A 15,378-nucleotide genomic window follows, 5' to 3' on the forward strand; every position below is an offset into this window, starting at 1 on the left:
ATGAGTTCTTCGGCCTACTTCTCCTTACTGGGCCGTCGGAGGCGCGTCTGTCATGTACTTATATGAAGGCTGCCGTCGATATATTTATCATATGAATTTTCATTTGGATTACTTATACCTATGTAATATTTACATGCCTGATAAAATAAGTACCTACTTATTTGATGAAATAAATATACTTACATTCAATTATTCATTCATAATGTAATCACGTGTATATTCCTTGCGGGGTAGACATAACCAGCATTCTTGAAAGACTTATAGGCTACGTTCAGCTGTTAGGTCCTAATGATAGAATTGGGATTCCAATAGTGACAGGTTGCTAGCCCTTCGCCTGAAAGAAGAATCCCAAGTTAATAATCCTATTGCTTAGTCGCCTTTTACGACATCCATGGGATAGGAGATGGAATGGTCCTATTCTTTTTTATATTAGTGCCGGGAACCACACGGCACTAATAAAGATATAAGTATAGTAACATTTAATATATTATTAACATACCTAGCATAGTAGTAACATAGTTATAAGTACGTATTATATGCAAGTCCAAACAAAAATTTTAGTAGGTACCAGCACCCAGGTCTACGTGTGCCGGACCTTTTCGGGCGTATACATCAACAACATGAGGCACGAACAGGCTCAAACGTAACCTCGGTCGTGCCGGCCCAATTATTCTTTTCTGCGTTATGTAAGTACTTTCATACATTAGCTATTTTATGTGTGGTAAGCATACGCATTCTCTTACAGTGAGAGAAAATATCGTGACACATTCAAGCAACGGGATGTGTTCCTAACCATGACTGAATATGGTGTAGATATTCCTTAAAAAGTAGCAAAGTTCTGACAGAAGTCTGTCGCTTCGTTTAAAAGTTTGAATTATCTGGGATACAGGTCAAAGGCGTACTACTCCTGGGGTTAGGTTTGAACCAGGACTAACTCCAGGAGAAAGAAGATTTGTATTTTTGTTTATATCGAATAAACTAAGAAAAAACTAGGAGTTAGGTTAGGATTTTTTGTGGCAATTTCCACGGGAGTGAAACTCCATTTAAGCTCCGCGCAAAAGCTAATCATCTATTGATAAATCTCTTACTTAATTAAAAAATAAATGCGAATGCCTGTCTGTCCGCCTACACAGCTAAACCGCTAGACCGATTCGAGTGGAATTTTGTATGCATATAGTTGTTAATAACTCGCGTTCTATGATCATTGTATTTTTTTAAATCGACCCTTCAAATACTTTAATGGGGGTGTTAAAGCACTAAATAAAACTTGGATCTTTGTAATGAACTCGAAATCTTTAATTATTGATCTTACAAACCATCTTTTTTAACTACATAATATGACACCCAAAAATCAACATATTTTCAAATTCTATTGTCATTATGCTTTTTTATAATTTTTATACGTATCAATGAGGTTGCACTGAACAGGGGGGTAACGCAAAAAGCGACTTACACTGCGGCGGTCCTGTGTGCAAATTAGAGTGCGCGAATTTTCAATTTTTGAATTTTGAACCCTGCCTTTGGTGTGGCTACGTAGCGCCATCTGTTGATATTTTTAGTACTTTATTAGTATGTTGCCAGTATCTACATTACCCATCATCTGGAAAATTAAGTCGTAAAAATATTAATGAAATTTTCAAGGTCAGAAACTTACATATTCCACTTTGGTTAGAATTAGATATTTTGGAATTGTTTCTTCAGATTGGAGATGTCCATGGTACCAACCTGCCAACGATCATTGTCCTTCATCGGCTTGGTGTAGACGCAGCTTAACAAAATAAATGTTGCCATAAATTTGAATTATTTTTACCTAGTCTAGACTAAAATTCCTCGTGTGCGTGTGTAGCTAGAACATTTTATTAATTTTCTGATTCATTTTATGTAAGAAAATATTAATCAATTGTAGATAACGTTTTGGTAACTTATTGTCAAGAGCCTGGACTTTGTTACAGCGTTAACTGAAGAAACCTATTCCACCCAAAAATTACACAGTTTGCCTAAATAGAGATCTGCGTCTATCGCAATATGGCCGTCCTGTAATGATTCGCTGGTCAATGATTATTGTTGTGATTTCATCTCTTCTGTTATAAGAAAATGGAGCTTCGTGTTGGTAATAAATACCGACTAGGTCGTAAAATTGGATCTGGATCCTTTGGGGATATTTATCTCGGTAAGTATGATAAGGATTGATTGTAAACAAAGAAAGATGATCATAGTAGGCCAGCTGCGATTTTTTTTGTTTCGAAACAGTAATTCGACTATAACACGAAGTTTATCCTGCAGTATATTTTCGGACACAAACTATAAATTCGTATTTTCCAAGTGGTTCTTTAAAAATGATAGAATACGAGAAAGTCATAACATGTGATCCACTTGAACTATGATTTTCAATTCAGGAATGGTAGTAGGTATGTGAACGTTGATTCCTACCTACCGAGGTGGACTCTGGTAAGGTGATGGAGATTGAAATTTTATTTTTGCAAAAAGGAAATAATGGTGTTATTAACTTCCAAAAGAATAATGCTAAATCATTTCATTTATTCCCAGGAACTAATATTGTCACCAAAGAGGAGGTAGCTATCAAACTAGAATGCATAAAAACAAGGCATCCACAGTTACACATAGAGAGCAAATTTTATAAGCTCATGCAAGGAGGAGGTAAGTCAAACAAACTATTATCATGTCATCATCATAGACAATCTCATCATAATCAATATTTGTTTACAATATTAATTTTCTACTGGCTACCCACCTAGCAACAAGTTTTTGGGTGATAAGCAGACCAAAAAGTAAACCATAGCCAGGACCGCACATGACAATATGAATATTTTCTTTACATGAATATGATTGTCTAATGGAAATACGAACTTACATACATATGGTCACGTCTATATCCCTTGCAGGGTAGACAGAGCCAAAAGTCTTGAAAAGACTGAATGGCCATGTTCAGCTATTTGGCTTAATGATTGAATTGAGATTCAAATAGTGACAGGTTGCTAACTCATCGCCTAGAAAAAGAATCCCAAGTTTGTAAGCCTATCCCTTAGTCGCCTTTAACGACATCCAGGGGAAGGAGATGGAGCGGTCCTATTCTTTTTTGTATTGGTGCCTGGAACCACACGGCACAGAAATATTACATTGTTAATTAACTTTATTTTATTTTCAGTTGGTATCCCTGCAATAAAATGGTGTGGCTCGGAAGGAGATTACAATGTTATGGTGATGGAGCTCCTTGGTCCATCTTTGGAAGACTTATTTAATTTCTGTTCACGCCGTTTCTCCCTCAAGACTGTGCTTATCCTTGCTGACCAGCTCATCACCCGCATACAAGATATACATTACAGGAATTTCATACATAGGCATGTTTATGATTTGTTACCTTTATTATTACAATACATGATCTGTCTCGCAATGCAGGTCCAAGTGAAGTTAAAATATAAATTGATATTATTTACTTTGAAAGTAATTTTTGTTTCAATTGCTATGCAGAAATATTAATGTTTTTTATTCTTTATTCTTGCAGAGATATCAAACCAGATAATTTTCTTATGGGATTAGGTAAAAAAGGAAATTTAGTTTATATCATAGACTTTGGGTTAGCAAAGAAGTACAAAGACCCTCGTACGTTGCAGCATATTCCATATAGAGAAAACAAAAATTTAACAGGTAATACTCAGTTATTTTGCATGAACCTACCATTTTTCTGATGTTTAAATGCTGTCAAATCTGAATATGTTTTTTACCAATTGAGCTTTTAAAACATTAAAAAAATACCAACCACATTACACAATATTTACCTATCTAAAGACAGTTATTTTATAATTAAATCCCAAAGGTCTGTCGCCAAACATATTTTATGACATTAGATGAAATTTTTTTTTTAATTACAGGCACAGCCAGATATGCTTCAATAAACACCCATTTGGGCATTGAGCAGTCTCGTCGTGATGACTTGGAGTCTCTGGGATATGTGCTGATGTACTTCAACCGGGGCAGCCTGCCATGGCAGGGTCTCAAAGCTGCCACCAAGCGCCAGAAGTATGAGAGAATATCTGAAAAGAAACTATCAACACCTTTTGATGAACTGTGTAAAGTAAGTTAAATGGTTGAATAAATTGTAAAAAGTATATTAGTAATGATTATTTTAGACTTCCTTGTCTTTTCTGTTTATTGACAGAATTTTAGTAAGAGCAATTATTTACCTGTTGTATCTTTCGGGCTATTATTGATGAGTCGATAAGTTATCAAGATGACAGAAGTTTACTTGGTTCCCTCCCTCTAATGGTGTGCCAACAAAACTCATTATGCCAACCAAAAGTTTCGAAAACAACATAGGTACTACATTGTAATCCAACTTATTACCCCTATGGGAATCATCTGTGATGGTATGAGTATGTATGTATAAATTACAGAACCACCCGATCGAGTTCCAGCTGTACCTCAAGTACTGCCGACGACTTCGCTTCGAGGAGAGGCCCGACTATAGCCACCTACGACAGTTGTTTCGCACACTCTTCCATCGACAAGGCTTTACATATGACTACATGTTTGACTGGAATATGCTTAAATTCGGTAGGTTCCTTGTTTTGTTTTTGTTGTAAAAGATCTTTAAGCTTTTGAGACATGCTTTATATTGCTGTGTTGTAGACTTCAATATGGCATTAGTTCAAAACCTGTAATGATACTTTGTAAGTATTTAAATATGCATATCAATTGGTTGTACAGGCCCTTGTATAACAACAACTAAATTACGGTCAATCGGGGGTCTGATCTTCCCTACTACACCCTCATGCAAAAAAAATAAAGCTATATATAATGCGAAACTCCAAAATATAAGCGACATCAGTGATTATCCTCTAAAAATGTAAATTTAGAAAGATTCGTTTTTGTTCATTTACAGGGGGACCACGAGGCAACTACCAAGCAGGTGGAAATGACCGCACGATTAGACGTCACGAGCAGAACCAAGAGCAGGAAACCAGTAAGTTAAATTTATTATGAAACAGTTTTGTCACCCATTTTCTATTTGCAACACATTTTTTTTTTAATTTACCATTTTGTTTGTTTTTGTGAAAACCCTTGCTTTAGCTTCTGCCATTCTGTTGTTAGCAGTATAATCAAAGGTTTATCGATTATCCCTGTTTATTGTCAGTATTTTTCATTAATTTACCTGTGTTGCTTTATGTTATATAATTAAACACAATGCTATGTGTGGTATACAAGGAAAACATTATTGAAATATCCTTTATACAGTCGAAATAAGGTATATTGCTGAAATTTTGTATCGGTGGATGTAATTAGGAATATGAGAGGAAAAATGTGTAATGATTAAAGTTATTTTTTAAACTATTCATAATTTTTTGTCAAAACTGTTGGTTTTGTCTACCCCGCAAGGGTTGTAGACGTGGTAATATATGTATGTAATGTTCAGTATATTGAGGGCTGCTTTAATCGCTCGCTTTAACATTTATAGCGCAGTGTTATGTATGTATAATGACGTTATATGCGATATAATAATATTCAGGCATATTTGTGCATTTTTAGGCCACAGGGTGAACACGTAATTCTTGTAAAAATTATACTGGCCTTATACATAAACCATAATTATTATTTGGCATATTAACAGATGACCTGCAGAAAGTCAATTTGTCCTATTGCGTTCCTTTCTTTGTGGAATCTTGGGTATACCTATGACCACGATCATGAATAGAGTAAGGCAGGTTTTTATACGAAGCGTTTTGCGACCTTACCGACCTCCAAAACCTTTGCAACCCTACCCACATTTACACATTAACTGACCATAAGAGCATCGGTTATCAATTAAACAAATGAGAAAAAGACAAGGAGGATAGATTAGAACCTGTGCACATCAGTTTTTGGTCGCACCGATGCTGTAACAGATGATGATGTGGCAGGCGCGGCCGGGCAGCCCAGCACGGCGGTGGCGGCCATCTCGGAGTGGCGGTGAGGGAGCCCCGACCCGCACAGCTGAAACATTTTGTATGCATTCATGTTATCGTTCATATTATTGTAAATTATTTAACTTAGACTAAGGTTGCGAGTGGCTCGTGGACTGAATGAAGTGGGCGTATGACTTGTATGAGTGTAGATGTTTATTAGGCCTATCCGCGCATCCGTTGTACTTTATGCTCAGTTGTATTTAGACTTAAGGCTAAAGTAAAACATACTGAAGTTAACGAAATATCGGACCTCTCGTATTTGACTACTGGAGTGTAAGTTTACTTTTTAAAAATTAAAATTGTGATTTTAATAGAATGATAGAAAGAGGAACTTACATTTTTAAATTTTCATACTATCGGTGTAGTGGACGCGTCTTTTAATTTCTAAATTAATGGGACTTTTGCAATTTTTATAAAGCTTACCAGAAAGTGCATTTTGCATTTTTTGGTTTCACGCTTTAATTTGTTGCTGGACCATTTTCGTTTTTGATAGCTGATAAAGTTGTCAGTATCGAAATATTTACATTGATTACCCAAAATACTTTGTGCAATATCTCTGCCCTACTTTTTTTATAATTTATAAAATCCTAGTTTCGTCTTCCTGATTTATACACGATCATTAAAAATAAAACGCCCAGCGTTTTATCCTTCTTAAAGGTAAAATATAACAATCATTTAATAAGGGTTACTTCAAATTGCATTAAATTGCTCCTGACACTGCCATAATTTAATGTAGGTAAGTTATGCCTATTCAATCTGATTAAATATTCATCTTAATCACGTGGCTTGAGAAACAATCTTTCGGCATAGAAAACTACACAGGAAATGTCTAATTATCTTCATCATTTTGATGGTTATTTTTAGATGTTTAGACATTCCATAGGACCGATCAGTTGTAATCCAAGTATGATCTCACATAATTTACCAAAATTTTATTCTTGTAGACAAAAGCTGTTTACGTTTTGATTGGCTTATATTATAAACAAAATAGGTATGAATCTAAAACTCTTGAAGATATAACTGCTGTTTATGTGTATTATAATGTTACCTGTATCTGTTCCATCATAAAGAATCCTATAATATGGTGTGACAAAGAAGAGTAGAAAATAAAAATTGGGGCGCTCCCATGTAACATCAAATGTTTTTCGAGCATTTACAAAGTTTTGCGCTTACAAAACTTACCAATCACAATCAGAAGTTTTGAAAAGCCACTTTCTACTCTTGTTGGCCACATTAAAGTAGACGTTTTGACTTTGTGTTTTCACTGTCATAACAAGATGACTATTTTTGTGGATATAATAATATTTATACCTTACTATTGGGAGTTTGTAAATATTACTTAAGGATTGTATACAAATGCATTGAGTTGATTTGAGGCATTGGAACAATTGCGTTTGCATGTATTTTTAAATGGACCATCTTTCTCTTTAATATGACTGAATATTAGGTTCAATTTAATGTAAATATGTTTAGAATTGTGTTAAGGGTGGGTTGTTTTGAGAAAGTTGTAGGCTTTAGTGACTCATAAATCATAGCTGTTTTATTTTTCGTTATGACACCCTGATGGAACCAAAACAATATTTTACACCTTTATTATAAAATTATGAATTAAATCTTATGTTTTATTTTTCACCGTACTTTTAAATTGCACATTGTAATTAGTTTTAATTCAGCATTATTTGTCTATACCTAAGTGTGTATGTTGTTTAGTCTACAGGGTAAATGAAGCATTTCAGTTGATATTGAAGAGCGCAGGTTGCTAAAGTAATACAAATCTTTTATTGTCAGTCTATATATAAAAATTCTGAGGGTTGTATGTATTGCACCCCAGATGAGAGGAAGTAATACAATTTGTGGTATTGAGCCCTATGATGTAACTGTTACTGTGTGCGTGGTGCAATGCTTGGAGGCGCGGCGACAGCGCCGTCTGCAGTCTCAGCTCGTGTCGTGTCCGCGTGTCCAGTGTCGTATACTTAATCTCCACAAACGCTTCCGATGCGAAAGTTGTGGCTTGCTCCTAGCGTTAAGTGTACGCTCCAATCGAAGAAAATGGACTTGGATTTTGTATATAGTTATTGTAAGGTATAAAGATAAGTTGACACACTGTTTTTTACAATATCTTAAGTAAAGAAAATAAATACATACATAACTGTTGTAGCATTAATGTCATTCGATTATTTTACTGTTATTCTATGCATACCTTTTGATTGGGTCGAGTCTTGTGTAGCTGCGTGTCTTGTAACATAATTAAAATTCTGCTTTGAGATATGCATACTCTATTGCGAAATTACTCGTTCGACTAAAATGGAAGGAGGGAATGAATCGATATTAGTAGTTGTAGATTGAGTAAGGAATTTAGAAAGATGGGCTTATATTGGATATTATAAATTCTAAATTTAATGTTTGAATGTATTTGTTCCCTCCAGTACGAGTAACCGGCATTATTGACATGGAAATCATTTAACTGTTTTAGAAGTATCACTGTGTTGTGTTTACCTTATCATGTGATATGTTCTCTATATTCTTAACATCTATGCTAGCCTACCTTAGCATAATACCCATTATACACATACATCATATAAATCGTTATTCTTGAATTGTTTCCTATGTCCATTATGAATTAATTTGACACAATAAAATGAGTAAAACGAAAGAAGACTTGCTTTATTTCTTTAAACCTAACACGCTAAGAAACCTCCGTCAACCGGCAAGTGCACTCCTGAAATCATGCTCGCTTTATCACTCAGCAGAAACATAACTGCATTCACCACTTCATGCACCTCGCCGAATCTGAAATAAATATAATGCTCGTAAGCAAAGTGAAGTGAAATGGAATACTTCGTGTACTTCATCTACTTCATGGATATTCTATGATAAATCTTTAATAGGCCAAGCATTGAAGGTATTTTAAATGATGTTCTTGTACCATGATGATCGAAGGCCAAAAGTTTAGTTTTTTTTTAGTGCAGCTCAAAAATCAATGTGTCAACCACAAAATATATAGAATCTATCCGCTAAATAGAAAATATTTATTAACAAGAATTACAGTAAGTCTCTAATTCTTGAGATAATAAAAAATTTTGATTTATCTTTTCCTTACCTTCCCAATGGTATCTTGGAGAGCATTTCCTGTGACTTTGAAGGCTCCGACCAAGCTTTACGTCCCAATTCAGTCATGACCACAGTGGGATTCACGGTGTTAGCTCTGATCCCAAAGGGTCCCAACTCTAGTGCCATCACTCGAGTTATTCCGTCCACAGCCGCCTTAGATCCACAATATGATACGTGATCTTTTAGTGCGGCCTGTAATATGAATACAAGCTTTTATGACAGCAATACCACAGTTATTACACTGACCAACTAGTTTTTTGGACCTCGTAGAATATTTGATAACTTGCCTTGGACGCTTGCGAAGATACATTCACTATAGAACCTTTTATACCATTTTGAATCATTTTTTTAGCGACTATTTGGCTTACATTTACAACAGCTCTGGTATTGATAGCAAATGTGCTGGAAATAGGTAAAACAATATTATTTTTATAGCCGTTATCCTGTATTTAAGAATATTCATATAGAGCCACCTTTGCTGGTTTTGATACTATTGGCCCTGTCTTCTACTGGATAAATGCGTGTTATTATATGTGGGTAAAATTTTATCGAATCTTGCTGCTAACACACAGTCTCTTAATAAGTATTTCGGTTGATAAAAAAAATGAGTTACGATAGTATACCTAGGTATTATCACTACAAAATTGTAGGATTATTGTGTATCTTACTCATCGAATAGTTCTTTAGTGCATTCCAAGAACGGTTGATTTAAAACGACACCCGCATTATTTACGAGGCCATCAAAGACTCCCAATGAATCCACACACTCCTTTGTTTCAACCCAGTCACGAAGATCCACACAGACCACTTCTATTGTAGGGTACTGGGCTTTTAATTTTTGCACGTTTTCCGCAATATTGGTAATAACAACTACTGCAGCTCCTAGCCGCCACAGTTCTTCTGCAATTCCATAACCGATACCTGTTGAATAAAATGATTAACCCTACGTTTATCAACACGTTTAATTGTGGCCAAGTTTTATACCTAAATATTTTCAACAAAGCGGACTGTATTATGTTTTAATAGTTACAAAGGTATATGTATAAACTCTGTAGGTGAACTAACCTCTGCATCCTCCAGTGACTAGTATTCTCTTTCCTTTGAAATATTTATCCATTTTGTTTATCCGTCTTAAGATAGATAAGTATAATATACTTGTGTGATATACGGCTCAGTTCATTGGTATATATCGTATATCTCGTACTAGAATAGGTATTATTCAATTTTATGATTGATAACAACTCAGCACAAACAACAGAGATAATGATGTATCTGTAACTGCTCAAGAGAAATAAAACACACATTTATCACGTATACGCAACTAGTTTATGACCGCGGTTTCACTCATATAATTTTGTTTTTAAACTTACCTAAAGTTAGACTAAAATATATTTTTAGCTATTTAACAATGCTCAACAACAAATAATTTGGAGAGTGATAGCAAAGTTCAAAAACGAAGATAGAAGGTCAAAGAGGATAATATTAAAACGTCAGTTTTAACAATCGATTTTTATTAAACAAAATACATGTGATCACCCTGAAATATAGGAAGATATAATTAAAATACAATAGAAAATGGAAGTTTAAGGTGCATATAAACAAAAATATTTAATTTATTAATGTTCTGCAATTAATAAATTATCATGTCTTTTACTTTATTGTAGTACGAATTATAAAAGCACTTTCATAATTTTTAATACCTATACAAAGTCATCAAATAAGTGTATGGACAGGTCATGATTTTGTAGTTAGACACACAGATATGCATAATATTTGATGCCCGAATATAACGTAAAGGTAATATGGCACTTTTTACTTGGTAAAATATATAAACAAATTAATATCAGAATTTTTCTCCATTCTTTGGTAAAAAAAATAGAAAAATAAAAATGCCTAATTCGAGTAATAGCTGTGGGTACAATGAAGCTGTTCTATGTAGCTAGGAAGCCTCCGTCAATGGGTAGCTCGACACCATTGATCATGCTGGCCTTCTCACTCAGCAGGAATACTACAGCATTCACTACCTCCGACACTTCGCCAAATCTGAAATGAGATTAAAATCACTTTTTGTGGGTGCACAGAGTGTTAACATACCCACGCCGAAAAGCTCATTTTCAATTTGTAGGTAATAGGTATCTATATATATGTATATTCTAAAATTGAAATTGGCAGGAAGGTAGTTTGTAACTAGAAGACGTCTGCTGAGAATCATTTTAGAAATACTTGAATTGTAGTAGTAAGCTTTACTATATAATAATTAAAATATTATTAATGTGTTTTTTGTCTATATTTTATGACAAGACCACTAAACAACTCTCTCAAACAACTCACTCAATTTTGGATATAGTGTGGAGTACGGAGAAGGAAGTGGGGTACCTACTATTCACGTGGGCGGAGCGAAAGCTAGTACAGACAAAATCACTCGGCATAACATCGTTGTTGATTAAAGGATTTTCGTTGGGGTGAGTATTCGAACAAAAAAAATATTAAAAAATAATTTTCTTAAATGGATTTAACATTTGAGCACTGTACTCAAGTGTGTGGCTGTATGCTGGCTAGTGAGCAATAAAAATATTATGAAACAAGCAAGTCATTGTTTGTATGTGGGATCTATAATTTTCCATTGCTCAAAAACTTCCATAAATGTATAATAAATTTACTTGTTGTATGTTGATATGCTTATATCTATGTTATAAAGAGTATATAATAAAATAATTTATGTAACAAAGATTTGATAATATTAAAAATTATCATTCTCTGTATCATAACTTACATAATTATTATAAATTTATCATGATAAAGGTCAGTTTAAAGTTATCATATTTTTTCTCCATGTGAGCATATGTCCCATACATACATCATGCGTCTTTTTAAGAGGGATAGGCAAAACTACATCTTTGCACGCACAATCCATGTATACTTTTAATACTTCATCCACATAACTTACAATAACTTTTGAAACTAACCTGTTTAAAGGTATTTTAGCCTTCATTTCATTAGCTCTAACTGGTTCAGACCAACCAATCTTTCCCATTTCAGTCATGATTACAGTTGGATTGACTGCATTTACTCTTATACCATGAGGGCCAAGCTCCAATGCCATGGCACGGGTCAATGCATCGAGAGCCGCCTTGGATGCAGAGTAGATAGTATGATCTTTTAGAGCAGCCTGAAATTTTGGAAAAGGTTATTTGATACACCAGTTTTCATACTTCGATTTTCATACATATGGAAGATGATAATGAGTAAGCAGTTTCCACTTATGAGTGCATTTACATGACAAATATTATATTATATATTTAAACAAAGATTATTTTATTTAGATAAGAGATAAACAAAAGCTGAACGTGGCCATTCAGTCTTTTCGAGACTGTTGGCTCTGTCTACCCCGCAAGGGATATAGACGTGACCAAATGTATGTATGTATAAACAAGCATTACATATTAGCCTGAGGAAAATCCTCACAATCATAAATATTAGATTCTGTCAATAATAAATATTAGATTATGTCCAGATATTGTTCATCAAAACATTTAATTTTAATTGGTGTACCTTAGAGGCTTGGGACGATATGTTGACAATGGCTCCACGAGTTTTGTTCTCTACCATTTTCTTTGCAACTATTTGACTTATATTAAGAACTGCTTTGACATTTACATTGAATGTCCTGAAAAGATATTAGGTTAAGGTTTAAAAATTTATGGCAAATTTAATCTTACAGTAAAGAAGATAATAAACGGTTTTGAGGCATGCAGTCAATAATTATAAATATATATTAAGTAATAGTTTAAGCTGAAGATAATTATAGTTACTAAAACATTTAATATCTTTCTTTAAATATTATTCACAAACATACTTATCATAAGCCTCTGAAGTACATTCGAAAAATGGATCACATATAGCGATTGCGGCATTGTTGACTAGGGCATCAAAGTGGCCAAGAGATTCCACGACCTCCCTAGTCTTATTCCAATCTGCTACATCAACATCCACTATATCTATAGAAGGATATTCACTTTGAAGGGCCTCTAAGTGAGACCGAGTTCGTGACAAGGCTACAATATTGGCGCCAGCTCGCCATAATTCAACCGCAATACCACGACCAATACCTGAAAAATACCAGATATATATACATACAAGTACATACATACTTGTGCATTTTGGGGTACCAGACCTTAAAGGTAAAAACATTACCCTATTTCTCAACCTCGGCTATCTGTCTGTCACTAGGCTGGGCTTAACTCTTAAAACGGGCCACTGCCAGAGAGGTTGGGGAGGTTGGGGGAGGGTCTGTATGACAAACTCGTCTTGGTCACAAATCTCAAACTCAAATTAGGGGTGTTACCCCCTCCCCCCCCCCTCTCCGGCGGTGGCCCGTTTCAAGAGTTTTACCCTAGGCTGTATCTCATAAACCATGATAGCTTGAAAGCTAAAGTTTAAAAAACATAAACATAAAACATGTTCTTTTCGTATTTTTTCTCAATATTAATAACGGTAACAGAGCATAATAGCAAAGCATAGCATAGCAAGTTTCACAAAAAATATTTACATAGGTTTTACTTAAAGATAAATAATTAAATAACAGTAATGTAATTATAAAAGTGGGGCTCCCAAACAAAAACAATTTTAAAACGATTTTTGGTTTTTAGATTTTAATAAACAGGTAGAAATATGAATATAAGAAAATCATATTCATAGTACAGTAACAAACGTGATGATGGTACCTTCGCGCGCGTGTCCAACTCGCACTTTTTGTTTTTTGTACACACACGTAGATTTACATAGTTTGTATTCAAAATGCATGTTATCAAATCCTACATTATTATATATTTATATTTGTTTAAATTAAACTAATTGGTATCTTTTTACTAACCTTGTCCAGCACCGGTTACCAAGATCCTTTTTCCTTTAAATGAGATTTCCATTTTAAATAGTTATCAAGCTTATAACTAAAAAATATACTAATCAATTTTAAAATGCGTAAAATGTCTTTGTGTATCTCTTAAATGAAGTAACACCTTCACTTGCGGGATTAAAACACTGTAAAATAAATTCAGATAATACTTAACAATAGATAGCCTTACAGCTGTTTAGTTTTTGAATGACTTTGCCATTATCTGACACTGACAGACGTTCAAGTTCTATTTTTATTTTATTTTAATGGCATTGGTTCGTGGAATTAGTCTTAAACGCAAGCAATACATGATTTTTGGTATCTCTCTTTATAGCTTTCAGGTAAACTCTGGAGTAGTAGAAAGTGAGAGAAGAATAGACATTTCAACTTTCGTTATACGAGCTCTGAGTTCATATAGCGCTGAATTAATTAGTAAAATAATATTTGTTCTTTTCCACATCTTGTAAAAATATCTAGCTTTGTCTTTGTATATCGTGTACCTACGTCTATCTGGTAGTATTGCTTTATTCATTGTTCTGACGAGAGCCAATGTCCAATATCAATTTGAGCATACCATGTATCGCGTGCACTCCACATTCAGCGGTTTAAATTCTACCGCGACCATGTTCCAATGATAATTTTCTAAGTTATCTAGGTACATTTATTAGTTTAATTGCTAACCATTTACTAACTTATATGCTTTTATCAGCTAAGTTATAGAAATCGTGAGAAAACCTGCAAATTACGGCAATTACCTAGATGTGACATCTATTTAGTATGGCTTCAATCCATTAAGGTTGAGATTCCCCTGAAAAGGTTTCGAAGCTCAGACCATTATTTTATTAAGTGAAAACCATATGTATGTGGAAACTCGAAATCAAGCGTGTGGCGCCTCGTGTAAAAGTCTGACTTACCCAATTTGAAAACCTAGTAAGGTATCTATTAACCTATGGATAAATCTAAGTTGACACCTATGTATGTATAGATAAAATAAATCATCCGCTAAGATTTAACGTCTTTATAATATGATGATGATGTAAGTAGATAATGTTCAGATTTACTATGAATTAAGTGGGAAAATATAGTTAAGTACCTACCTACTTAGCTGCAATGGGCAATATGATATTTCACATCGTCATCTTACTAGCGTTTGATGCAATTAAGTTCATCCTCGATAACAACCCAGTTTGCCAATAACCAAACCACACCATGATGTAGGTAAGTTACAATAAGGTAAATTTACTGTGTGGCTCGCTTTGATAATAGGAGAATGGTTTCCTAGGATCATGATTGTTACACTTGGTCACAGTTTTTAATAATCAAAAATAAAGTAAAGAAATAATAAATAAAGTTTTTAATAATAATCGCCTGAAATTTACGAAAGAGATGGAGTGGGCGGAGTGCGGTACGGTC

At 34.3% G+C, this 15,378-nt stretch overlaps 3 protein-coding genes across 4 annotated transcripts; 1 reads left to right on the plus strand and 2 right to left on the minus strand.

Moving 5' to 3' along the window:
- Positions 1 to 1,824: 1,824 nt before the first annotated feature.
- Positions 1,825 to 7,573, plus strand: LOC106142539 (casein kinase I). 2 transcript variants are annotated; one of them, XM_060946743.1, is made up of 8 exons: positions 1,825 to 2,170; positions 2,548 to 2,658; positions 3,167 to 3,359; positions 3,524 to 3,666; positions 3,891 to 4,093; positions 4,413 to 4,572; positions 4,901 to 4,981; positions 5,901 to 7,573. In XM_060946743.1, exons 1-8 carry the CDS (start codon positions 2,095 to 2,097, stop codon positions 5,966 to 5,968), a joined length of 1,035 nt encoding a protein of 344 aa, XP_060802726.1. In that variant the 5' UTR covers positions 1,825 to 2,094; the 3' UTR covers positions 5,969 to 7,573. The 2 variants fall into 2 exon arrangements, with proteins under 2 accessions (XP_060802726.1, XP_013199788.1); XM_013344334.2 differs by having other exon boundaries at positions 5,916 to 7,573.
- LOC106142540 (L-xylulose reductase) lies at positions 5,967 to 10,323 on the minus strand. Its single transcript, XM_013344335.2, has 6 exons — positions 10,137 to 10,323; positions 9,740 to 9,992; positions 9,359 to 9,473; positions 9,061 to 9,263; positions 8,624 to 8,750; positions 5,967 to 5,988 (listed from the first exon to the last, which is right to left on the minus strand). The coding sequence occupies exons 1-5, from the start codon at positions 10,186 to 10,188 to the stop codon at positions 8,639 to 8,641; spliced, it is 735 nt and encodes a 244-aa protein (XP_013199789.1). The 5' UTR covers positions 10,189 to 10,323; the 3' UTR covers positions 5,967 to 5,988; positions 8,624 to 8,638.
- Positions 10,324 to 10,593: 270 nt separating this feature from the next.
- LOC106142061 (L-xylulose reductase) lies at positions 10,594 to 14,169 on the minus strand. The gene is made up of 5 exons (XM_013343692.2): positions 13,945 to 14,169; positions 12,928 to 13,180; positions 12,624 to 12,738; positions 12,038 to 12,240; positions 10,594 to 11,114 (listed from the first exon to the last, which is right to left on the minus strand). The coding sequence occupies exons 1-5, from the start codon at positions 13,994 to 13,996 to the stop codon at positions 11,003 to 11,005; spliced, it is 735 nt and encodes a 244-aa protein (XP_013199146.1). The 5' UTR covers positions 13,997 to 14,169; the 3' UTR covers positions 10,594 to 11,002.
- Between the last annotated feature and the right edge of the window lie 1,209 nt (positions 14,170 to 15,378).

Source organism: Amyelois transitella, chromosome 12 (genome assembly GCF_032362555.1).
Source record: "Amyelois transitella isolate CPQ chromosome 12, ilAmyTran1.1, whole genome shotgun sequence".
Taxonomy (NCBI): domain Eukaryota; kingdom Metazoa; phylum Arthropoda; class Insecta; order Lepidoptera; family Pyralidae; genus Amyelois; species Amyelois transitella.